Below are 27,397 nucleotides of genomic sequence, written 5' to 3' on the forward strand. Positions count from 1 at the left end.
AACTGGAGTTAAGTTTTAATTTTCTCAGTATCCAGAACAGAATTCTCCAAAAGCAGTCCCTTTCAGTTTACCAGCATAAATAGAATCATGGTCAGTACTACACGCTTCAAAAAGATCAATAAAAATAGGATTATAAAACAAGAAATGGAATAACTCGTCTAGTGCTGAATAAATGAGCTAAAAGAATCTGTGAGAAAAAACATACCAAGCTTTTCTGACCTTGTTGGTAAGGCAGAAACACAAAATCTATGAAAAAAAGTATTTGTCACTCCCTATTTTACTTTCCTCTTCAAAAAGGTAACATTCCATCAACACAGGTAATACATTTATCAAGGATCACTGACTTCCTTGGGAAGAAATACCAGAAAAATAACAATTAATAATAACTTACAGAGTTCTTCTCTGTCAAGTGACTGTGCCCCACCTCCGAACAGGCCTTTAAAGAACCCCCTGTTTGGTGCTTCTGGTGTTTCTACTGGAGTGAAGAGCTCACCCAACATTTCCTTTGCAATGAAAAAGAGATGTAACAAGGCAGAAATTATTAAAAAGAAAGGAATATTCTTTCATTTTCAGGATTTATTTAATGGATTTGAATTTCAAAATGAATATGCTTAAATGGACATCTGCTTTTGCAAGGTGATGTAGGAAATGGAAAAATAAATACATTTTAAGAAATTTGTCCAAAACATCTGCTTCTGATGGTTGCAAGCTTAGAGCTCATGGAATTCAGAAGCAAAGAAATGCATTCAAGTAAAGCTAACTTGCCCCTCAACAACTTGGACAAGACTCCTGACTTTGTTCTATTGAAACTCTATCTACAAATACTTATATCCAGGGAGCAGTATGAAAGTACAGCCTGCAACTCTGCTATTTCATTATTCTATACAACCACCAAGCTGAAGCATGACTGAGAAGTTGTTAATACCCCTGAGACTTAATAGCTTCCTTCAAATATCCTGAGTTAGCATTCCCCACTTGTGTCAGCATGCGTCAATTGATCAAGGGAATTTTAACTGCATGCTAAAAGAGGAAATTTCCTGTTGAACAAAATGAAATTAAGCAAGAAACTGATTCAGCTACAATAGCACGGATGAAACAAAAATTTAATGTAGAAATGATTCATGCAGAATCAGAATTTACAGCGAAGGAAAACAAAAGGGGGAAAAAAATTCAAAGCACCAAAGCCTAAATGCTCAGCTCAGAATGCATCTAAGAAGAACGTGATTTTTTTAAAAAGGGTTCTATACCTGAAGATTTTCACATGTTTCCTGGCTGTAGGTGAGCCTCTGTATTTCAGTTGGTGATACAAGATAGAGTGCTTGTCCGTTATTGGTGAAGCAGAATGTTCTGGCTATCCTCATATTGGTGAGTGGCAGGTAATATACATCCAACAATGGCCTTAAACTTGGCAAACTTAAGGAAAATAATTAAAAAGCCCATTAAAAATAGAAGAAATGTCAATTATTGATCAAATGGCTCATTCTTAAACTGCAATACATATTTTTCCCCTCTTTAATTTAATTTAAATTTAATTTTCTTTTTTAATTTAATTTATTTAATTTTTCATTTAATGACATTACAGAATCTCAAAACATCAGATTTTTCAAGGTAGCTCCTCAAAAGTGAAATTTAAACATCTGGAACACAGATGCATTTAAAAGCATTTTTTTAAATGTTAGTCTGAGCATATAAATCACAAATTCACTATTTAATGAATTAGGCATTACTTAATAATTACCAAGGCATTCTGATAAGTATCTACCAAGAGTTTACAATTAAACATCCTGTCTCTTCTCTTGGGTTAATAATTTCTCCTTGACTAAAAATACAAATCTAAAAGAAAACCTCTCCTTGAGAAAATGCAGAAATATCAGTGTGCTGACAAAGTAAAGCAGAACACAGTAGCCTCAAACAATCTTATGAATTAAGTCCCTCTTTTATCTCCTGACTAGATATTGAAGGGAAAGTTCTCTTAGAGCAAAGTTTGCTTACCTTGTATTTACTGATTCTGTACATGTAACTGCAGAACTTACTGTGTCAATCTACTGAAGAACAGACAGCACACTTGGGCTAGAACAATATTCCCCTACCAAACATTCCTCTCCCTTAATGTGATAATAAGTGCAAGTAAGAAAAGACAAAATACCTAATTTCTTGACAAGTAGAACCAAAAATAAAGCACTGTCTCAAACAATCCCTGTGAAGTTCTTTTAAAAAAATTACAAAAGTTGTTAGCTGTCAATGTCCCAATAATACAACAAACAGCTTCTGCTGCAGACACCATCTGCATAAGGTTATTAATTCTAGACACTAAAAAAGCAGCAAAGGGGCAAACTGAAGTTACACCAAGAGAAAGATGCAGTAACCAGAACAGTATCAGGTTGCCTTGTTTTGTTTTTTCTTTTTCTGCATGATGCTGAGATTGCCTTTGGAGGCAAATTTTAAAAGTGAGAAATAACAAGCAATATTCTCTTGTAAGCATATCACCCAGATATGACACCTCTGCCACGCATGTATCCAAAATAAGAATATTCCTAAGAGAGTCAGTAACAGGGAAGTGTTTTGCTTCAGATCAGTGGGAGCATAAAGCATTCTTACTGCTTCAAAGCACAAAAACATTAGATCAAATAGGACAAGCATGACATCCATGAGAGCCTTTTCATAATTTCTGTTACAGGTTTGTCTGTTACTTAAGGCCTAGCTGGATTTATATCAGTAGTAAAATATCAGGGCATCTTGGGTATGATGCAGTGCTCTGACATCTTTACACAAACTGCATGTAAGGTCTGCTCCCCAGCAGTAACTTAGGCTTACAAAATGGAGCTCAGTGTTGGAGTCCAACTTCCCCACACAAGGTAACTATTTATTTATAACTTAGCACAAATGCTGAGTTCATTATAAAACAACGTGAATCCTGAAGGGAGACAGGATTTGTTTCACTATATGTTATCTGAACATTACTAAGTTTAGTTTTAATTGGGAAAAACAATACTGTTTGCCCTGCAAGGTGAACAACATTTTTTAAGAGATGTTTAGAATACATAAAACATGGGATATACACCAATGGAGTTACAGACTTACACACTACAATTAAAAAACAAGTTTTGATTGTATCAGTTTTAGTTTTACTTCTAAAAACTTGCTAAAGAAATATTTTTTATAGAATTTTCCAAGCTGAAAGCTTCTTTTGGTAACCTTAAAAATAATCTTTTAAGAACATTACTGGCACAATGTTGTAGGGTCATGTTCCACATTCATCTTATCATTAGGCCACAACTAAACTGCAGGTGCAAGGGTGTAAGTATGTACACACTGCTTGTTCAGAATAAAATAGCACTTAGAAACATTTAAGATAAAGGACATGAAGATTACATAGCTGACCTGTAAGTATATTTAAGAACTTCTACTACTACAACACATGTTTAAACTCATAACTTAAACCCCTTACTTTAGGTGACTCATTACTATACTACTGCTAGCAGTTAATCTTGACTTCATAGACTAAGTTTAAGGCTTTTAAGACACAAGCAAGCTACACAACAAAATACTGAGGCATGGGTGGGATGAAAATAGCTGCACAAAAACAGGCAGAGTTCTGGTCAGGTGGAAGCTAAAGGTCTAACTCAAGGCAATTTTCTCCATCAAGAAGTAAATTCAACTTTTAGAAAAACTTAAAGTAATGGATCTATATCACCTGTTTGGAACTGTTTGTGTTGAATCAATGTAGCTTGAGCTAAAGTGATAAAACTTTCTCATGTGCTAAAGACACAACTAATAGGAATGTGCAATCAAAATTATTCAGGCTCAAGTGTTAGAGAATCATCAACCCTGAGTGGATGTAATTTTTTAAAAATTCATCATCCTGTGGAAAAAGGAACCTTTCTGTGTTGCAGAAGACTATTTCTTTTTATATTTAAGTTACTATCAAAGAGATCTTACCTAAAAGTCATAATATGTCCATTGGCACAGAAACATGCAAGGCAGATACTGTTACTCAATGACACTATGTCTCCACGAAGAACAAAAGAAGTCTCTGTTATATTTTGCTTATAAATACAGTTCTGGGATGGCAGTGAGATAACTTTTGCTTGCTTTTCTGAACATATCACTGCATATTGGTTTTCACTGATTTCCTGAGAGGAAGAAGGGGACACTGAGACAGGTCGTCGCTTTTTCGCTTTTTCATCTTTATCTTCAGGAACATTGTGTTCTCTCCAGGGTTCATGCGCTGGTGGGACCAAAGATCCTGTGGTGTCCAAAAAAGCCATTCTCAAGATTGCACCTTTTAGCCTCAGGATGGTTCCTAGGAAAGAGTAGTTGAGCACATTTCTAAAACAGTTCTCCTAAATCACTTTCCAAGCTACAAAACATTCCTTTAAGAAGCTAGGAGAATGAAAAGACAACAAGAACTTCAATTTGTCTCCCTAGAAAAACAGATGTACACAAACCTTGGGCATTTATCTAAAAACCAGTGAAGCACAAATGTAATCAGGAAAATGTTAAACCAGTTTCCAAGGGCAAAGTGGGTACATACTCTCATTAACTTCAAGGGAAATGTACTTGAATTTAAATTCAGTGTCACAAATACAACTTATTTCATTCTCTCCTGATAAGTACACAGTATGTTTAATACCAACAATAAATGTTATTATTAGTCAAAGGTGAGCACCACCTTTTCCTTCAATTGGTTCAGAAACAAGCATGTGTGTTTTTTTATTTCTCCCCTTCTCCCCTTGAATCCACTTCTCTAGCTTGAAATGAAAAAGTTTTCTCTCCTTACTGCTCAAATCACTGTCTCTGTAGGCCAGATCTTAGGCAAATAAATTTTATTTTACTTTAATTTATTCACACATAAATAACAACATGAACATTTTCTATGTACAAAATATAAAGCAATATTTTTCAAGGATTATGCTGCAGATCCAAAGAGGAAACACACTGCCTAGCCTGTGGCATTGCCTTTATGACCAAATGCTACCAAATCTGACCACTGCAGCCAATACCTCACTGGATGGGCACAAATCCCATCTACGGTGTAGATGGCCACTCCTAGACATTCCTCCAATCAATCAGCATTGCATTTCAATGCAGTGCATCAAACATTTCTATGTTTGATACTATCTGTGTAGCAAAATGGACTAGAGCAGCATGTCTTGCATTAGACAGTGGTAGCACGAAAGCTAAATCTATGACTAACAGTATATCCAATGAACTGTTATTACATAATTATAACAAAATCAGTTGCTGTGCATCAGAAAAACAAGATACAAGACCTTTCACAGCAATCCAAAGGAATATATTTTCCACTAATATATCAAGCTAGTTGTTCAATTTACAGACTCAGTTTGCACTCCCTTTTCTTGCTGCAGGAAAATTGATTGATTCTTACTCCATGACTAAAACCACAAGAATAAACTGAGCATTTGATACTATTCATCTCTTCTGCTATCTCTGTTTAACAACTGCAAACATTGTTTTCTCAGCAAGTAAACACTAAAGTTGTATTTTTATATTTTATGAAACTGTACTTTACACTTTCCCAATTTGAGAAACTCTGGTAACCAGTAATCAGTCTAGATCGTTACACTTAGCAGCTAAATCAATGGAATATTTTTTATTAATCAATAATTGTAAAGAAAACCCCAGTTTCTTAAAAAAATATTAAGAACAACAACACTTTATCAAAGCATACTTTAGCCTGTCTGCTTTGTACATACCACTAGGAGAAACAATTACTGGCTGAAGAAGTCTTTGCTCTCCTCCTGGGGGTAAGTTCAGTACAATGACAAGCACTGTACCCAGCGTGGTCCCAACCCACAGGCAAGGGGAAGGTGATGTATCAGCCTTTCTTGTGAACGTCTCACAGAAATGAAGAGCTGAAATTGCCTCACGTGACTCTTTATCAATGCTAGTTACACTAGAACTCCGGGATCGACTGAAAGAGTTGTCTTTGACATCTGAAAATAAATCAGTATTAATTAAAAAGAATAGCAAATTGCAGGGATTAAGAGAATTTAACTGTTTTTTTGTTCTTTAGCGTCAATTTTATACTAACTATAACGCTATTGATTTATGTACCCCTATCCTTACTTAGTCATATTTCCTTATTCCCCAGTTTCCAGGTGTTTCTTGAGCAAAGCACCCAGTATTATTTGCAGAGGCTGCCATTAGGTAATTATCACAAACAATTTTAAGGCATATTTCTAGATCTAGATCTTCTAGAGCCAGAGGAAAATAGTCATCAAGTGGTAGTCCTCTAAAAAAGTTGGATTAGAAATCTCTCTGCCAATTAGTTCATTGATCAGATGAAAAAATATTGGCTCCCATGGATCACAGTTAACTAATCTTAGGAAGATACAACCATTTCAGTTTAGGAAATGCAGTAACATCTGCACAGCATGATAGCATGGAACCTGTAATGACTCACAGTATTGTTCCACTTTAGGAAACCATGTGCAGGAGATCTAACAGGTTATTTACACACCCCCAAGCTTTTATTAAGAGAAAAACAAATGCTATCAAATGGCACCTGGTACTGCTATGCAAAGCTGAAGATTCCCACTTGGAATGCTGTAGCATAGTTCCAGTAATAGCACTAAAGCTTTTCTGGATGTTTTGCTGTTTAGCAACAAGTGAATTCTAACATTAACAAAAATGTGCTGCTCCACTCTTGCTGTATGCTATCTGTAGGTATAGCAATACCTAATATATCTGCAGACACCAAATTTAATGTTATACTTTCTTATTTCATAATTGTCAAGTTTTAGCACAAGACAGCCCTCACCAGCAAAAGTTTGATGCAATTTATGCTACGCTTTTTAAAAAAATAACTCAAAAAATCTTTTGAGTAGGGTATAGATGCAATTGATATTTAAAAGCAGGATTAAGAGCTAAAGAACAAAATTCAACCATGTACTATTTGGAACTATTGCTATGTTAGTTTCATTAAATTATTGAAAAGCTTTCTACAAAGAATATCTAACATGCATTTAGAAAGCATACCTACTAGATTTCGACCGATTAAATACACACATCTACTTAACACAAACAGTGAAACTTCTCAGGAGATAATTGCCTCATTCCAACAGGGAAAGAAAAAAACATTGTCCTGTTGAATTTTAGCTGTCAAATATAAAACATGAATTATAGAAACTAACTCAGTAAACTCAGATGTTGACATACTAAGTTTTCACACTAAAAACTGTAAATCCAGTGTAAAACAATAATTTGTTTTTATGAGTCTTCTAATGACCACCACCTCTTATGATGCTTGTTTTTTCCAGGCTTGAATATTTACTAATTTAATTATTTTTTTTCAACTTTAACATGGATTAATCAGTCTGAATATAATCAATCATACCCTAACTGCAATAAGCATAGCTTTACATGTGCATTTGTGAGTTCTAGCTAGTTGGAGAGTATTTGTACAAATTCCAAAAGCATTGGAATGGACAGGAGAAAACCAATAAATCTAACTTGCCAGACAATATGGGCATTTTTGAAGGTGGACAATCCATTCAGAAGAGAGAACAGAGGGTTAAAAGCTTAACTGCTTTACTGCATCCTAGTTATCATGAAGTCAAGAAAGAAGTTTGTAAATGGATTAGATTCAGATGAAGAGGAAGGAACAGCAGTGTGATGAATCACTACGCACCATCAGAAGGATGGAAAGATGAGGCTCTTTTGAGGAAGTAAAGCAAGGAATAGCACCTAGTGGCAGTAGCATCTTAATCACTGAATTAGAACATTGAAAAGCAATGGTATAATGCAGACAAGGGTATGATGAAGATAACTTCTGTTTTAGAAGAAAATAAATACAGAAGAATAAATACAGAAACACATAGTTTAGATTTTATCTGTTCAGACAGTAAAAGAAGCCAGTGTAAGATCTAAAGACAGAAAACTAATTTGAAAGAAGATCATGGAAGAGGAGGTTTCAAGAAGCCATGGAAAGAAACAAGAGACAATGATAAGGATAATGAATTTAGGAGAAAGGCATTTCAGTTGTCTCCTACAGCCAATAGATATGGCCACATAAGTGACAAAAATAAAAGCAAGCCCACACTGAAAAACACTATGCAAAAGCTATATCACTATGAGAAAAAATAGAAGCAAAATAAAATGTAAATGCTTAAGAAAATGATTTACAGACCTGAAAACCTAGAAGAATTTTACTCAGAACAAAATGAGATCTCTAAGCACAGATATTCACATACATGCAGTCAAAACCAGTCAGAGGCCATTACAATTCAGAAGGTACAAACTATTTTATGAGTTTATCAGAAATGATGTGACAAAAAACTCTTTCCATTATTTCAGTAAACAGCAAATATTAAGTGATGTGGAAAACACTGTAACTCTTTCAAGATTGGAAAGTGCTGAAAAAAAAATCAGCATTCACTTTTCACCAGTCTTCATTAAGGAAAAGTAACACTTCCAAGTACTTACTGCCATCAAAGAACTGTGAGTAAAATAGCAGATTGGTTAATATTTAAGTATAAATGTGTTCCAGTTTGCCAAGTATGAAATTCACCCTATACCAGAATTATCCCTAAAACATTAGTAAACATAGTGTGGAACAACATAAACATATTGAAGAGTAGTCAAATTCTTCTGCTCTTCTGTGCCAACATGGCCACAGTCAAATCGCTCTAGTTCCGGACACTAAGCTTAGAAAGATGTGGAAAAATTTCAGTTCCAGAGGAGATTAACAGAAGCCACTCTAGGTTTAGATACAATAACCTAGAGAAGAACAAACTGAATTCTGTAAAGAAAAAAAATCTGTAAAAATTAAGTCAGAGATATGATGACAGATTTCAACAGCATAAAAAAATTACTAAGATAGGGAGTACTTGTGATTCCTGTTCATCATGGAAAGGACAAGAAAAAGTTAATATGGAAGCAAGGAAGTTTGATTAAATAATTGGAAATCTGTCTAATTAGACTACACAACAGTGAAACTTCATCTGGTATATGTCTAAAAACTTATTTATTGGAGGCTCATGAATAGATCAGAGGTTAAATTGTCAAAACATCCATATCCCTGCCAAAGGATCCTTGCCAATCCTTGGATAAAGAATCTCTGAGGATTGCTTCCAACTTCACATTTCCCTGAGAGGTGCAAGCTGTAATTGTAAATCAGGGTGGTCCAGCTCAGTTTCAGAATATCCCAGTGCCATGGACTTTTCCCCCTGGTGACAGCAGCAGCACCTGGCAAACACACAGTGCTACAGCTGCCAGACTGATCCTGGCTGTCTTCTGCTGGGCTGGTGGTAGCAATTCTGCTGCAGAAAGAGGAGCAAGCCATGGAGGCAGAAGGCAGCTGCATTTATTACTGTAGGTCTACAGTTGTCCCCCGTCATCTCTAGAGAACAAGTCAGAGGAGTTGGATCTGATCTAACAGCTGGCACTCGAGTATTTAAAAAAACCCAACCTACTCATTTGTATGTAGTTTTAGTCAGGCAACACAATGACCTTTAGTACTACAGACCTCAAAAATGAACTGATCCTTATTTAAAAAGTTACTGTGCATTTTCAAGAAAAATCAATTCTCAGACTGGTCATCCATCCAAACAGCTGTATATTGCTTTACTTTAGAGAGAGTGGTCACAAGACAATTAACATTTACAAAACTACTCCCAACTATTTGTTGAGAGCACCTCAACATATCCTGTTAAGATATTTCATTTCTCAATTTAAAGTGTATCAGATGGTCTTACACAGACAGCAGCTTTCCTAATGCCGTCTGCTTATTCACGCTTTTGCTATCACAGCACTACTGATGTGTGACAGATGCCTAAAAATTACAATGAAAGTGTGATAAGCCATATACAGGAATTGCAGGCTTACCTTATGATGACAGCAATGACATTTTGTGCCTGAGAGTCCCCAAAAAGAGTGCAATTAAAATTTTATTTCTACACTTCAGATAAATGCAAATAAAGTCATGATAGCTTACATAACTTAGGCCTCTTACTTTAACATACTCACATTCAGATTTAGTAAAAATAAAATCAACTATATAAACTTACCTAAATCAGGCTTTAACTCAGTTGGCAAACTTAGCTTCCTGGACATCTTTGCTGAAAAGTGAAGTATATCTTTTTTTTAAAAAGAATAAACATAATTTTGCTGGTCCTTATTTGCTTCTTTCACAATATTTAATATATAATTGATTATTACATTCATTGAGGTACTTTAAAGTATTTCCACTAAAGCAGAGCCTCACTTCCTCAAGTGAGGGGTGCAAACTAAATCATGGAAGACAGCAATATCCCTAAATACAGCATCTTATGACTTTTGTTGAGCTTGATGTCCCTTTAGGCTTCAGGAAGGGCTTAATGGATTGGATGAACTTGGCTTTGGCTCAGCCTCAGGTTTTAATTTCTCAGGTGAGAGGTCAGAATTGCAAGGATGTGCACTGATTCTTACAAAAAGTTAAGATCCCATCCCCATTTCTCATGCCCTATTTTCTGATCAAATCTGAGACATTTAAAATAGAAAAAAAAGAAAAGGAACTTGAAATTACACTAAAATTAATACAAATTTGTATAAAACTAATCACCTGAGATAAAATCCACAACCTTAGAACAATGAAGACATTACAGAGAATAATCATAAAATCAGCAGTGTACAAACACTTGCAACACATTCAAAAAACCAGAAAGATTTTGATAATACTGCTCAAGTGAAAAACAGTACTTCAGCTCATCACTGACTTAGAAATTGGTTATATAGGAACAGAAATCTTGCAGTCCATTTAAACTGCAGTAGAATACAAACAAATTCTGCTAAAAAAAGCATCAAAAATAAAATAGTAGGCATACATACCCCTTCCATCTTTCTTTCAAATAACTGGAGAAGGAATTATTTTGATATAGTTTATCTGCTAGACTAGGACTACACTCTATATTTCTCTCCCAGCCACATGCTTCAGTTTTGATATATCATTAAATTCTTTATGATCTTGCAAGGGTAATACGTCTTTTCCTAAAGTAGATACTGAGCATAGCCTCATAATTCTAGGAGTACCTTGTAATAGATACCACCCACAGCAGCCTGAATCTTGCTGCTTTTCTCTGTTAAAAATAGAGTTACCTCATTCCAATTATCACTTTAAGAGAAATCATTCCAATTTCAGGATTTCCAAATCTTCAATATCCTGAAGAACAGCATGTGATTTAAAGTTACTTCCATTTCTTCCAAAGGTGAAATACTTCACTGTATCATCAATTATGCTCATCAATATTGCAAATGCTAGTTTATCTGAATAGCTGAACAGTTTTATTCCTGTCATACATCATAAAAATTTGAGAACAAGACTCCAGAAATAATCTTCCAATTTCCTTTATGTGTCAATGTTAAAGGTATGTTTGAATTAAACTGAAATTACGTAGTCTCAGGCAGAAATGCTAATCACCTATTTTAGGACAGGCTGAAACTGAAAAGGGCAGCACAACTATGTGTTTTCTACCCTCATCCTTGCATTAGCACTGGCAAATACCCAACTTAACAGTGAGGCCAAAACTCATCTGAATGAAGTTCCTGCCAAATGTTGCTTCCAAACAAGATCAACTCCTATTTCAGATCAGAGCTCAGAGATATGAACAGAAAACCTGGGAACACAACAGCACTAGTGATGAGGAGCCCATCTTTTTGCTATCAGCTTGAACTTAAATCAGCTTCTGGACAAGATCATGAAATCTCATCTGGAATAGTGAATTACAAGGTGGGCATTACTCATAACACTTGTTTTCTCTGTAAGACATTTAAATATTAAGAGCTGAGATACTGAACAAAACTTGAAGTATGTACACAAAAAATAACCAGAGTTATTTTTGGCTTTTAACAGCTTTCACCATGTGTAAATACCTTAACCTCTTCAACTAACTGAAGACCAGTACAGACACCCTTGGCTTTTCAAATAGAAACATTTAGCACAATCTTAACAACTGGGAGAAAACTGACCAAAGAAAACTTTAAAAAAATTAAAACTTTAAAAAATAAATAAAAATCAATCCAAGGTTACAGATACTATATAACACTATAGCACATAATAGCAACTGTAGGCAAATGTGTTGGATTCTGAGAGCTGATCCAGTTTTAGCTTTTTGTTCCCTAGTGAAAGGCCAGCTGTGTGAACTAGACTGGTATGATAAAACAAATTTGTCAGACAATTTTTAACATATACTGAACTATGCCTCATTAATAGGACAAGAGGATACATGAACTGTTAAAAAAGGATATCATTACTGGAAATTCTGAATTACTGTGCTATGCAAAAAACCCCCAACATTTCAAAACATATGTTAATGTGTCAGAAACCTCAATAATTCAAATGTAAATGAGAAATAAGATCCTATTCCAACAGCAATGGTGCCATCTTGTGTTTAAAAAAAAACCTGCCTAAACATGCAGTAAGAAAATAGGACTATTTCACTAGCTAAGCCCTTTTTAACTAACATTATAAAAAAATAATCCCTGCTTGTATTCACATTGGCTAAAGTTTTACAATTTTTGATAAATTCAATAAATTTTGATAAATTTTTTATGCCTCAGATGAAAACCAGCAACGTGCTAGATGTCTTGTACAAAGCAAAATGATATAAATCAGAAAAATGTAAGATACAGGATGGAGATCTACAGAAAGAGCATTCAGTGTCAGGCTTTTCACTCCAGCTGTACAACAGGGGTGATGCTGACTGCTTCTGCTGACTTCAAATAGTAGCTGTCATATCAGAGTTCAATATCTCTCTTGGGGGTGGTTGTTGCTGCAGCAGTTACGGCCCAGACTGGTACGAGACAATGACACAGAGATTAGGGAGCTGTTGTGCTCCTCCTGGCACACTGCTGCTCAAGTCAACAGTGACTGTTTTGCCTGGGTTTAGACCTACATTTAATATTTCTCTAAATTAGAAAATTTAGAGATTAATATATATAATTAGGGATTGTACCAGAGAACTGTCCAAACCCAAGGGTTCTTGGAGATTTCTCACAGGTCAGGCTTGGGAAGGTAGGTGCTAAAATATGAAAGGTTTGAATGTCCATGACATGTTATGTGTCAGTGTAGAAGGAATGCCTTTCAATTCAATGAAGAAAAACTGAAGCATGAGAAGGCTTCTCAATAGCAAGCTGTGGCTTAGAAGTAACAGTTACAATTAATTTGCAGTTGGTTATCCTGAGCTGATACTTTAAAATGTATAGTGCATCAGTTTGAAAGCAATACAGTGATTTTTCCTCCATTCCTTTTATTTTAAAATAAAATTCTAAAGATTATAAAGGATCATGAGTCTTGGAGCTTTGACAAGCAAGAGAACAGCTTATGAAGCCTATTTCATGTAACATCACATGACAGATAACTAAGCAGCTTAGAATTTGTTAGAGATACCAAACCTCCTAAATTATTCTGTATTTGACAACTTCACAAAGTGAAATATTTACATTACCAATTAACAAATGTTGAAATCTCTAAAAATCGTATGAGAATAATAAAACCATTTTACAGGTAACTGTAAGAAAACATAGTTGGATACATCCAAAATTCAATCAAAGTATTAAAAACACATTGAAAGAAACTGTCTTTGGCATTAGGGAAAATAAGAAGTTTTTATGAACATCTTAAAATTTGGTCTGATGAAAAGAGACCAAATGGTCAATTATTATAGCAATGTTTGAAAAGTTTAGGTATGCACTTTTAATGTAAGAAATGTGAGAAACCTCTGTCAGTACTAACAGTGGGGATTATAAAACTTTGGAATGAAATCTTCACTGCTTAAGCCTGTCTAATAATACTGTTTGCCATTATTTTTAAATTTATAAAGTGCAGGAAGTAAATAAGACCAATTTTCCTGAGAAGTGTTTGACATGTAGGCTATTAGAACAGTTACAAAGTTTGTAAAATCTGCCGTATTTTGCAGGCACCTTTACTAAAGGTTTTTCCAGATATGGTTATTACATCTTAACTTCCAAGACAATTTGTAGCTATAATATTTAATCATCTGCATATCTTCATGCCAAATACTTAACTAACCAAATTATGAGTAAAACAGCTGTAGATTTTGCTTCCTCTGAAGCTGGATCCCAATGTCTTCTTATAAAAATGACACAGACTTAGAAAATAAACACTTTCTTACCAATTCTTCTTTCTGTAAATTCATTTAGTATATTTCTGCATATTACTTCACAGAATATTGTTTACACCTTCAAATATGTGACGTTTGTAAGAGAATGGGCTGGATTCAATAATGGCCACAGCACTTTGCAAAATTTCTAGAAATTTTAATTTAAATCAAGTATCCAGTATCTCCAAGATAAACTGTAACTTTATCAAGGTTAATCTTTGATGCAAAGAAAAGGAAAACATGACCCAAAACCAACACATTCACAACAGGTCTTTAACTTGATTTAGTACCCATTCCTTAGCACAGAGCATTCACAGTTGAGTATTTAGAACAAAACAACAAACCAGACCAACGGATCAAAATGGTGATGCATGAAGCATTTGCTATTGTTTCAGTTTTACATGGTTTTTTGATCCAATCATAGAAACCATGTTTGTTACTATCACTAATTACAGAAATCTGTAGGAATGACGATGCTCTACATCAGTTGCAATAAAGTAGTAAGTTGACAATGGCTTCACGTTTATAACTGCGTGTGTGATGTTACCCCCTTGCAGCCCTACCACTGCAATAAAATTACTTCACACTGCTATCACTATTCCCTTGCTCCCTGCTCCCATGTGACAAACACAGGAGTGATATTAACAGCAACAGAAGTTTCCAATGTAAATGATTTTAACTCTGTTTTGCACCTCATTTAGCAGGTTGTATTTCACACATTGACAAAGAACGGAAAGCACTTGAACGGATTGCTCTGTGTGCCAGCGCAGAGAGCTATGACCATGCCATACACGTCGAAGACATCAAATTCATCCCTGAGGATACAGTTATGGCAAACAATTTGTTTCATACAACATGGTGATGTTAATGACAATGACATATTTTACAAAACTCATTGTCCATGCACATTTCGTTGTCAATTAAGTTTGAAACAATGAAAAGCAAAAACATGCAACTATTAATTACCACAGAAAAGGTGTTTTATTTACATGAAAGAGCTTAAAATGTAAGTTCAGAAAGAGCTAGAATAAGCAGGCAGATAAGCTATAGAAAACATGGTAGTGAAACAACCACATTCAATGCACAGCAAACCACTCAAAACTAGGAAAATGCAAAATAAATAATTATCTTTAAGCTTCCAATAAACTGTGCAAATTACAGAAATCACAGTATAACTTACACCCTGAAGAATGCATTGCTTATAAATAAATGTTTTGCTTTTTTTAGCTGTGAAAAACATTCCTAATACTTTCAGTTGAAAGGCTTCCAGCTGAAACAGATGTGAATGGCTCTATAGAACCTCATTAGCATATTTTATTAATACTCTAATGTAACTCTTTGAAAAGAAGTGGAAAAAAACCCAAACAGGTCACAGTTAGTCAAATTTTCCATGTGTACTGCACAAGACAGTGTATCTCATGTTCAAAAGAGACAAAAGGGAAACATTACCTCAATGGACATTGATCTAACATGCACAAGATTAGGTGTTGTTTTTTTCATGTTTTTCTCAACCTGAACATTAGGTTCTAGTTGCCCTGAATTTCCCTTAGGGGAAGATATTAATGCTTGTGTAAAAGACAGCAATTTCTTTTTAATTACAGATGAATTCACATAATGTATTATTGAAGCCATTTGCTTTCTTGACTTATATTCAGAATTTTGCTGCACAAAATTAGTTTTCCCTACCATTTCTGATGTCATTGCAAGAAGATCTAATCTCAACACAGAGCAAAAATATGTCCTTTGTAGAGTACTTTCTCATTCCATACCTCAAATTTCAAGGATAACTTTGTCATACTCCTGTTTGTCTCCCTGAATTCTGAAATATTATTTGTCTCAAATACTAAATTATGATGAAAGGGATTCATATTTTAGGATATAACTTACATTGCCAAACAGAAAAAACAAAGGGAGACTTCAGGAAAAGAAATTTCCTTCTCCCTAATCTCAAGCTATGCTTCCACACAACCTGTGAAATAGTAGCTTAGCAATTAATTTTACTATATAATTTCAACCTAAACTGACTGAAGAGATAAAATGAAATTATTCTACAATGATATATTAATTTGCTAAATGAAAACAAATGAACATTAGCAAAGTGGTTCTGCAATCAAAGAAACCATATCCCAGTTAAGGAAGAAGAGTGCCTTACCCAAAGCTAAATCATACAGCCTCTTGCTTTCATTTATTTAATGAGCCAATTGTCAGAAGCAGAGTTATTTCCATTCCAGCAGTGAAAGGGTTCAATCTACCTGCATACAACATCTCCCAAGGCAATTTTGTTGCCAAATTAAGACACAAGTCTAGAGCTGGTAGGGTATTGTGTCACTGTTGGATGCAGAAAAGTAAAGAGAGTTCTGGAAGAAAACATATATACAAAGCCAGTCCTCTTCCAAATGAATAAATGAAACCATAGTAGTACCTCTTTCTTGACCACAGCCATATAAAAAACTGACCATATGGCTATGAATATAAAATATTAAAAAGAAATGGTATCAGCCATATGTTCCCCAAAAATGCGCACCTTTGCAAAAGTATTGGAATCATGTTGTGACTTGCATAGACTGAACTCTTACTATGTATTAGAATTTCACCCATCCAGAAAAACAGAGAAGTGCAATTGTAAAATCAGAGAATTTAAAACACCAATTTCCTTGATTTTTTAAAATTATTGTGGCCAGTGTATTTAGTACAGAAGCAGCCCATAGAACTACCAATTAGCAAAAAGAATGAAAAAAATTAATAACACAATGCATTGAAATTTGACTGGTTTCTGCCTTTTATTTTTTGCTGCTGGGTTAGTGCTGCATAGAGTAAGGCACTGGATTAGAAAGAGTAGAATTTTTCTAGTTCCTACCTATGTCATTGGTTACCATCTTGGAAAACTTTCTGCTTTTGGTCTTCACTGTAAATAATATTTTAATAAAAAAAAAAATCAATCTAAGTGTATCAAAAGGTGAACTAAAGAAAAAATAAGACTAAAGAAAAGAAAAATACTGTACCCTTTTCTATAAAATTATTCATTTTTTGTTCATCATCAGAATTGTTTGGTGAACCAGAACCTACAGTGGAGACAGAATGAAATGGATATACATTTGACATGAATGAAGGGGATATATCTCTGACACAAAAATCCATGTATATTAGTACATACAAAATATACATATATAATACAATATATGTATACATATATTATACAAAATTATATATGAGCTCAGAGTTTAATGAAGATAACAAAGAAAATATCTGAAATCTGAAAAGAAAAAATCTGAAAAGAAAATACTGATATTGGTATTCTCTGTAGCTGTACTAGATATTATAAAGTACAAATTACTTTGGCGTGACAGAATTCTGCCATATTGGAATTAGCCACAGAAATTATAATGCAAGGTACAACGCTGCACATTGCAGCGAGTTTATTGCTAGAAATAATTCTCCCATTGAACAAATGTTTATGCTGAATAACTAAATGGCTCTACTAATCATTGCTCCAGACACAGAGATTAGCCTAAGTTATGATTCACAAAACACAGCTGTAACAATAAACACGAGTTCTATAAACTCTTTGGGGTTTTTTTCCAATGCAGTAAATCACTGTTGGACCACAGTTCTTCAACTACTCTGTGGACAACTCTGAGCCAATACTGCCACCTGGATTTTTCTGTATCCCAACCCCGAAAAACTGATTGTGGTAACAGACCGCAACTTCAGGCTTACTGTTGTCATGAAATTAAAACATTGCCAGGAAATTAAAACAATTCATCTAAAAATGTTAAAATTTAATTGGATTTTATATTGTGGAATTGTAAAACCAGAATAGAATACAAACATTTCGGCACTTCTGAAGACAAAAACTTGACAGTGTAAATGCTGAACAATGTTTTAGGTCAAATAAACCCTCCCAGAGTCTAGTCCTATTTACTGCTTGACATCTATAGAAAAAGCAGGAGGTAAAAATAAATCCTCCTGCATTTTCACAGTGTTCTATAGATCTGTGTTACCAAAACTGTAGGATACTCTCCCAACTCCCATATGCAGGTAGTCCCTTTCAGAATTCTCTCATCTATATTATCACCCACTGGAGGAAGTCGAGTGGAAGTTACCTTCCACTTCTCTTTACTTGGACATAGAAAGGTAGATTTGAGCAATTGCAGACTTCAGTCCAAACAGTGACTAGTCTCTTCTACAGATCACATGGTAACAATGAAAGGCAGTAAGGCATTAAACTGCCCATCCCATCCTCTAATCTTAGAGCTAGTAACTTGCAAACATTTTGTGTTTGCATATATTCCTCTAAACTAGAAAGCCTCTAGACTGCAAAAAGTTTCCATAAATTTAGCCTCCATCCTTCTCAAGCTTGAAAACACTCTTCAGGAAATTTCTCAAAAAGGTCCTCTCTTACCACTGAAAGCTAAACATCACTTTCAAGCTTGTTATCAGTCTTATGCTTTTGCCCAGAAAAGATACAAAACTCAAACCAAACCTAAGGAATATTGCAGTTCTTCCCTCTTCACAAACATCAACAAATTATTTCTGTACCAGGGTGGTCCATCCAAGATTTTTTCCAAAGGAAAAGTTGTGAAGTCTACCATAAGCTTCATCTCATTCACTGAGAGCAGAGGACAGAATTGAGGGAAGCAGGGTACAGTCCAACCTCACTACTAGAAGTTTCCATTTTACAGGAGAATGCAACAGTTACATTCTCCCTCTATCTTTTTGTCCATTCACTATTTTTTGTACTTTAAACATTACTCTTTAACCTTCTTCAGCTCACACCCAAACAAGAAGGAGAGGAAGGTAGGGGAAGCCAATTGTTAAATTTAGGAGTTTTCCATAAACCTTAACTTTCATCTTTGGACTTGCCTTCATTGCACTTTTGCAGAAGTGGTGAACTGAGTTTTACTCTACTTCAACATCAAATTATGAAAGAAACCCTCTTATTTAAACTACACAGTGTTTTAAGTTAGGAGTTGTTTGGGCTGACATTTTGGTGATTCTGGAGCAGGGGGAGAAAAGGATACACATTAAAGGTTATGACTCATTAGCTGTTCATTGCAGATATTTTATAGGAGTGTACCAGAACCTAGATTTAGCCCCAGACTTTTTAAGTGGGTCAAATACAAATACCACAGTGAATTGATAACTACGCTCAACCTTGACAGAGAAAGGATTACTGCAACTGCAGCAATGCATGGCAAATTGTTTACAGGCATTGGTCTCAATATGTAAAAATGAAATAGGAAACATGCATTTAATTCTCAGCTCTACTTTTGTTACAAACTATAGTGAAGTTGATGACTTCAGCATGCCCACACTTAGCAACACAGATTTGTCATGAAATCACATCTTCAAGTAAGACTTTTAATTAAAATTCACAGCCAGGTTTTGCTTTAATTATAAATAAATCAAATTTTCTCTAAGAAAGAGCTTGCAAAACTGAAAATTACATTGATTGATCTAGAGGAGTGTTTTGCACAATTTAAAATGAACATCAAAAGACAATTGTCAAATTGGAAATTAAAATTTATGTTAAAATTTCTACTAGAGCTACAAACACAATGTTTTGGGTTGTTATGCTTTTAATTTGGATTTGAAAGATAGAAGCTACAGTGGAAAAAGAATCTATCTTTAGACTCCCATCTTGATTAGAATTTTACACTACATACTACTTTATGTGCAGCTGAGTCCTTTAACTTTGAGTAGTTTTGAATGAAACAAAATGACATCTTTGAAAGTTCTCAGAGCAATAAATAAAGTGACAATTTTTTGCTACTACTAAAACTATTCACTCTAATACATGCATTATTAACATTATTATAACATTATATATATATGTATCATTATAACAACATTATTGACATGCATTATTAAGTATGTACATGGTTACAGCCTCAAGTAGCCCATATTAAAAAAATAAATCTTGAAAGTTTCATTTAAAATATTCACATAAAGCAAAAATTTTAAGAAGGGTAGGAGGAGTATTAAATAGTGAACTTCTACTTTTTTGGGATGCTGATTTCTGGAGACCTCTAATTCCACAGAGAAATAGTAATTTGCTACTTATGAGGAAGCAGAAGTAAACTTGTTCAGAAATCATCTCTACCACTTTTGAGGAATACAAAACAATCACATGAACGATTACAGGAATTTGTGCATCTCTTGTCAATGCTGCAAAATTCCACTGTGCAGTATGTTCCCTGAGGCATAAATATTTCAGCTTATATCTCTCTTTAATCATCTTTATGACATGTTCCTATTGCATCTCTTAAGTCAGCCTTGTTTTAAAAATGCAGTTGTGCAACATGGCAAAATTTGTAACAGTTCCAACACTTGTGAGAGGACAGCAGGTTTTATATAATTATTTAACTAGTAAGTGTTAAGGCATGCCATCTCCTGGGAAAATAAGAAGCTGAAGATCAGGGAAAGTTATGATTACCTGACGTGGGTGACTTGCAGCGGTCTTCTGGCACCACTGTACCTTCATTTATATCACAAAGACCTGCTGAAACACAAAACCAGTGTATTATAAATACAGTTCCCATTTTATTTTTACTTCCACTGCTGTCAGGAACTTCATTTCTTATTAGAGACAAACAAGCCAGTTGCAATAGAATATGTTATGTATTACTTTTTTTAACATTACCCACAATAACTGTAGAGTCACTTCTTCCTACTAAAGTTTTCTTTGCAAAACACACTCTCTCAACAAATTTCAGCTAGACAGACTTATCAGAACAGTTAATTATTTACATGCTACACATATACATTAAGTATAAACATAATTTGTTTTGAAAAAAATCAGTTATATTAAAAATGTAATAGCAAAAGAAAATCATATAAAAGAAGGTCTTGAACACACGATGTGTGAAACTACAGTGCCTTTTTTCAAACTACTTTTCCATGTTACAGTGATATGCCTTGTATTCGCCAATTTGTATTGCCACTTTCATTTTCCAGAAAATATCCTTATTGGTGTCACGTATGTTAACATCTGAAAACTAATTCCTTTCATTCCAGTGAAGGAAATAAAATCTAGTCATAACACAATCAGACAGAAGCTGCCTCAAAATGGTCCTAAATACTATTCCATTGCACAACTTAAAAGTATACAAGAAATTTTTCTATTTTCCTTTTTTGACAAAAAAATGCTGTCAAGACTGCCCACAATCAAAAGAAGTGCATTTTTGTTGATATTTTATATAACTTGTATATAAGATTGGTATTTTAATGCATCTTCAGGTTTATATCAGGAAGCTTTCCTACAGAAATGTCATGATGTGATACTAAGGCAAACAAGCATGTAATACTGAACAGTAATAGCTAAGAGATACTTGTTAAAATTAAAGGGTTTTTTGCACGCACACAAATATTTCCAGTACTCAAAAAGTTTGAGTGGTAGTGGCTAAGACAAGAAAGGTATCACATGGAATGCCTGTCTATACAACTGTACACTACACAGTATTCACAATTACAACTGTACATATCTGTTAACAAACAAAAGTACAACAGCCCTGCTCCATCAAATTTTTGAGATTTCCAAACGCTAAACTAGAAGAGTTTAAAGGGGAAAACTTTCTTGAAATACCATATCAATATGGAACACATTGAAAATATGTTACATTAACAGTTCCATTTATCAAAAAAAGTGTTTTTCAAGATTACTAAAAGCATGTATAGCTTAAACCCCAAAACACAATTACTAGAACTGTCAAATAACCTTAAGGCTTTGTTAACCCTACATTTAACAGTCCTGGAACCAATTTAAATTCTAAAATGTTGAAAGAAATTCCAGGTGGAAGCTATATCTTTCCACTACACAGGAGAAAGAAAAGAGGAATGTATTTAGACATCTGTCAGTAAATCGATGAATACTATGGGATAATCAGGGTTTTACACCAGAGTTTTAAACAGGCATGGGAAACTAAACATTTTGAACTAGACAGGATTGTGTAAAAAGATTTTTGAAAGATCTTAAAATTTCTTTCACAACAAGCAATACAAGTTTTAGACGGTAGATGTGCTGGGAGGACAAATCCATAATGTGCTCTTAGAAGTAGCTGCCTCTTCAGGAGCCAAACCAAAGAAATTCATACATGCAGTTCAGGAACAGAATTTCCTCTTTTCCATCAAGATTAATTCTTTACCTTCAAAGGGATTGTTTACCTTTGCATACTAGTTCTCCTATGAAAATTCATTAATTGACAGCAATAGTCTTTAGCCAAGAATGTACGCCTGAATTCTTTGTAGGAACTCTCAAGTTTATCATTTGATTAATATACATCTTAATTAATAATTAGTGTGCATTATGGTAATTATTATGGCATGTAAACCTTGAATATCTGTCCAAAGCCATTACTGCTATTACTTAGGAAAGAAAAGGAATAGGAATAGATGATAAGTAATTTTAGCTATGATTGTATTAGTAATTAAACCAAGCAGAGTATAACAAGAATGATCTAAGGCTGTGAACTAGGAGGATCTGCCCATGACCAAGCTGAAGAAACCTGCAAGATAACCTCTGTTGCTATTCATCTTAAAACCCCAGGTATCCTGACAGAAGCACTGGCAGAAAGACAGCTCTCCTGGAAAAATTCTCTGATTTCAGGTCTATATCATCCATGAAAATTGCTTTGAATTACAAAAGTAAATTGATCCAAGAGTTCCTGTTTCAGAACTAAGAAAACTAAAATGTTCTCTAACACCAATATAGCACCTTCTGATAAGCTTTTAGTTTATCTCTGCATACTCCAGAAGCAAAGAAATTTGAAAATCCTCCAGATTTCCAAGAATCATATGTCATTAAAGACATCATAGTCATGCTGCATTAAAAACTCCCAAGAATTATAGCTGAAATTAACTGATGTATAAAGTTTCATGAGACTTTTGTCAGTTCTTTGCACAAATTTTAAGCAGACATGTCTCAGAAGAACCTACAACTCGACTGGAAAACAGCACAACTAAAAATTACAACTAAAACTTACTTGATATGATGTAAAAGTTAGAATTTTACAGTTTCAGGGTAACTGAAAATTCAGTTAGCCTGAAAAACAGGGTAAAAACAAAACCTTCCAAGACCAACAGTCAAACTTTCTGATTTCGGCCTTGGCTGATGTCAGTCAGCTGATGTTGGTCTCATGACATTTAAGTTAAAAATTCAAATAGTTCATGAAGGGGGATGGGGAAAAGAACATGATCAAGAAACTCCAGAAGAGTTCTGGGCATGTATTTTCTTCTAGCTTGTCTCAACCTCACTTTTTGAATCACTTATAGATTACTGTCAAAAAGCTTTTTGATGCAAATTTAAAATTTCTAAAAAGTCACATGCATGTAAGAACTGCTTCAGTTTTGCCAGAAACCTAAACTGCCTCTGGTAGAAGAAATACTAATTTTTAAAGAGTTGTACTACATTGCACAAATCAAAAAGTCACATAAAATCTTGTAACTCTCACCAACAGTAATTTGCAAAAAAAGAGTTACGATTAATGTTCTCTGTGAACTTAGGGAACTAAGCAGGAAAAAATAACAGCTATATAAGTTTTGGTGTTTCATCAAGTTATTATGACATGTCTAATTTTTTATGAGTACTGATTTAATGACTCCTGTCTTATTTAGCAAAAAGTGTATCAAGCAAAGGTCCTAACAGGTCACCTAACAGTGTAAGCCTCCATCATGTATAGCTTTCATCACACTGTAAAGCTTTTACTTACACATTTCATGACTTCGGGCACATGGCCAAAGTTGATTTTCTACACCCTCCCCCCTGACTATTAGACTCTGAAGGTAAATACTGATTTTGTTTTTAACCTTGACAAGCACCTGATGACGCTGTCTGGCAGGCCTTAACAAAACACATATACTGCATGCTTCACAAACTATAAATTGCCACCCAAAACATGTGAGTAGTATACCTGGTACGAATCACTGATAAATTCCAAAACACGATCCCAACTGGGAGCTTGTATCTGTAGAGCTAGCCTGAAATGACAGTTTACAGTCTAGCTAGTGTAGAGAGCCTTGTCTCTAAATAGATGCTGCTTTAAGACGGGAATCTGAATTTCTTTTCTGAGTAGAAAAAATAAGATGACAGAGAAATACATCATATTCTTGCAACACAAGAGAAGGGAAAAAAATCTCGCATTTCCATTCATATTTTAGAAGATATGTAACTCTTACTCTATGAATTTTTTTAAAAGATGCCTTTGTAAATTTTCAACTGTTTGATTAAGGACATAGCATTTACTAAATCCTAAGTATGTTGGCAGGTGATAATCTATTGAATTGGCATTTTATGCTGAAACATACAGAATATCAGGGTTTTTAATGAGGAAGGACCAATCCTTCCTGCCTTTTTTGGAAGTGGTTGAACGTACAATAGCAATATGCTGCTCTGTTGCATGCTGCCTGAATGCATGTGTAAGCTAGCATGATTTTTCTTTTTTAATTACACTGTTGTTTTCTCAATGAATAGGAGTTTTCTAAACCAACCACATTAGATAGAAAAGCACTGGGAAGATATAGATATTAAATACTAGTACTCCCTGAGATTATTAGTTGTATAACCATTGAAAATACCTTATTCATAGAAAAAAAAATAAATCAAATCATTAAAATAGAAGCGTTTTCAAGATAGAGATCCAATGAAGGCACATCTTTCAAACCAAAACCAAGGAAGCATAAGCACCTTGCATTTTTGAACACACTAAATGCAGGTAGTAAATGTCCAAGAAAGAGAGAATGCAAAACCCAAAAGTGTTCTGACTATATCACATAGATCCAATCCTATAAATAAATCAAAGGGTAGTGCTTAAATATAACAAACTCATTATTTGTGGAAAATTATTGAAGCAAATTCTGATGTCTGGGCAACACATACACTGAAAGAACTACAAATAATGAGAAATGTTAAATGACAACTAAAGAAATTATTTTGAGGTTTTAAAATTAACCAAGATACTGTCAGGATGATAAGCAGAAAGAGAATTACAGAATACATTACAGAAATTAGCACTTGGGTACAAAACTTGTTTAAACTTATTCCTAAATAAAACAGTCCAAGTAAATTCAGCTTTACAGTATTTACTATGCTTTCTAAGGATTTCCACACATCTTTTTTCTTTTTTCCAAAACAATAATCAATCAGTGCCAGATCCTGGTTTTCAGTTCTGTATCATCTTAAGGTAGAGGCATTTCTTTTATACCTAGCTCCCTTTATGCCGTGGCAGTAGAGGAGGAAATACTATAGAGAAAGAGGTATTTGGCAATTTAGACTATCCTCTGAGATGTATTTCTTTTTTCTTTTTGGGTGAAATGAAATGGCAGAATTAAGACTTGGACCACAATTTCAAGTTTGTTTTGCAGTTTTTTATTTATTTTTTAAACTCCATTTTTACAGTAGCTTAATCTACTCTACTTCATTAAAAAAAGGGCTGAGATTACCTACCTCTGCCTGAGAGCTGGAGAAAGTGGCATCCTAAGAAAAGGAACAATGTTATGCTTTTAAAAAATAAGATTTACATTCTGAAGATTCTTGGATGCTGTGAAGGATGTTATAAGTCAGACTCTCTCAGGTAATTCGTGGTTCTGATGGATTACCTTCCTTACATGGAAACCTGAACTTCAAAACTGCTTGGAAACCGAACAGAGCTGTGCAGTACCCATACATTTCCACTCTTAATCCCTATAAACAACATTTTTGTAGAAGTAACTTTTCACTTCTAAAAGAAGAATCTCTCTGTAATCACAATGTTTATTCTTATCATTGCTACTAATACTCTAACTCTGGAGTTCTGAAGCTTTTTCTGCCAGAAAGGGAACCAAGCAAGGAAAGTTTCTAGTAAAATAACACTAAATTTATGAGTGAGATCTTAGCTCTATAAACATTAGCAAATTCTGAGATACACTCTCTTTTTGATTTTGAGACTTACTTATTTGAAAACACAAAATACAGAGACTATTATGGTTGCTTTTTTCGTTTAAATTTCTTCTAAAGATACCACAAACAAGAAATACAATGGATGTAGGATGGATTGAAACCAGTTTCTCTAAGTAAAACAATTACTTAAAAAGGGCTGTGAAAAATAATTATGGTGAGTGAGCAACACACAAAAAAAAATCAAGTTCAGATGTTCAAAAAGTATTTGAATGGCATGAGATGACTTACTTATATAAGAGGTGCGAAGCTTTTTCACAGACTCTGAATATAAGTTAGAAAGGCCGCACATGCAAGAAGCCACAGTCAGCATACCTTCATGAAGCAATGAGAAAAGGAAAGACGGAGACACTAACAGTACATTTGAGACAGAAAAGCCAGCCAAGTAACTTGTACAACCAGGTTATTAAAATGCTATTGCCATGCAGATTGTTAGTCTCAGAAGTTAAGATGAAAAAAACATGACTTCATACAACAGCTACAATAATGAGCAAAAAGCACTTTCATCATAAACATCTTAGAGACACAGTTGAAACACAGTTATGTGGATCCAATTTATAGGATTAAAATAAGAACAGTTAAGGAAACAAAGGCAAGTGATGTCTAAAGCTCCAAAAGGCAATTTATAATCTATATGCATGAGGCAGAATTTAAGCTTTTAAGCCCTGTACTACCAGCACAAATTAACACAGTCAAATTGTAAAGCTATTTCTTTCTCTCAAGGTTTATTTCATACAAGAAAATATTTTATCTGACAGAATATCAGCTGTGTATGCTTTACTCTATATGAATGATTTTTAGATCTGTTTCCTCAGTTGAAATAAGCTGACTGGTGTTAACTGGATCTTTTTCAAACCATCCATTTACTAAAATACCTTCTAGAACATACATTTCAATTTGAATAAAATATTACCTGAAAAACTTAGAAGGACTTTATTCTGGATTTCTTAAAAAAATTAAGAATCATGAGAAAGGGGTTTTTGGAACAGTTTATTATGTCTTGTGCTGTTTTCTGAAATAACTTAGGAGTACCCATGACACATCAGAGAAAAGAAAATTTTAAAAAAATACATTTTCCTTTTGGTTACGAAAAGCTTTGCATTTTGATTGTAAAGTCACTTTCCTTTTTTAGCTTTTTAGCTGAAAAAGAACAATCTTCAGCATATTTTTAAATCAAAGTCCTTTTCTTTTTTTTTTCCAAAGAGATTTATTTTACCAGCTTGTATGTAGAAGTTTATTTTGTTCATTTAAATCAAAGGTTTCCTCTGAAGCATAACAGTATTAACAACATAACATGATTTAGCTCATCAGGAACATTTCTAGCCAAATTTTAAAACAGGAAGCCAAA

The 27,397-nt window shown here is 34.2% G+C and overlaps 1 protein-coding gene across 7 annotated transcripts in view; it reads right to left on the reverse strand.

The window, feature by feature from the left end:
• Positions 1-27,397, reverse strand: part of STXBP5 (syntaxin binding protein 5) — a 105,153-nt gene that overhangs the window by 8,476 nt on the left and 69,280 nt on the right. The window contains exons 19-26 of one of the 7 annotated variants that reach the window (XM_015621631.2): positions 20,557-20,622; positions 17,123-17,182; positions 16,978-17,025; positions 10,032-10,082; positions 5,718-5,957; positions 3,940-4,303; positions 1,248-1,413; positions 392-503 (exon numbers count right to left, since the gene is read on the reverse strand). In XM_015621631.2, the coding sequence (XP_015477117.1) occupies positions 392-503; positions 1,248-1,413; positions 3,940-4,303; positions 5,718-5,957; positions 10,032-10,082; positions 16,978-17,025; positions 17,123-17,182; positions 20,557-20,622 (1,107 nt within the window). The remainder of the gene's footprint in view (positions 1-391; positions 504-1,247; positions 1,414-3,939; positions 4,304-5,717; positions 5,958-10,031; positions 10,083-16,977; positions 17,026-17,122; positions 17,183-20,556; positions 20,623-27,397) is intronic. The other 6 variants (XM_015621632.2, XM_015621633.2, XM_015621636.2 and 3 more) reach the window with 6 other exon arrangements.

This window comes from Parus major, chromosome 3 (genome assembly GCF_001522545.3).
Source record: "Parus major isolate Abel chromosome 3, Parus_major1.1, whole genome shotgun sequence".
Classification (NCBI taxonomy): Eukaryota; Metazoa; Chordata; class Aves; order Passeriformes; family Paridae; genus Parus; species Parus major.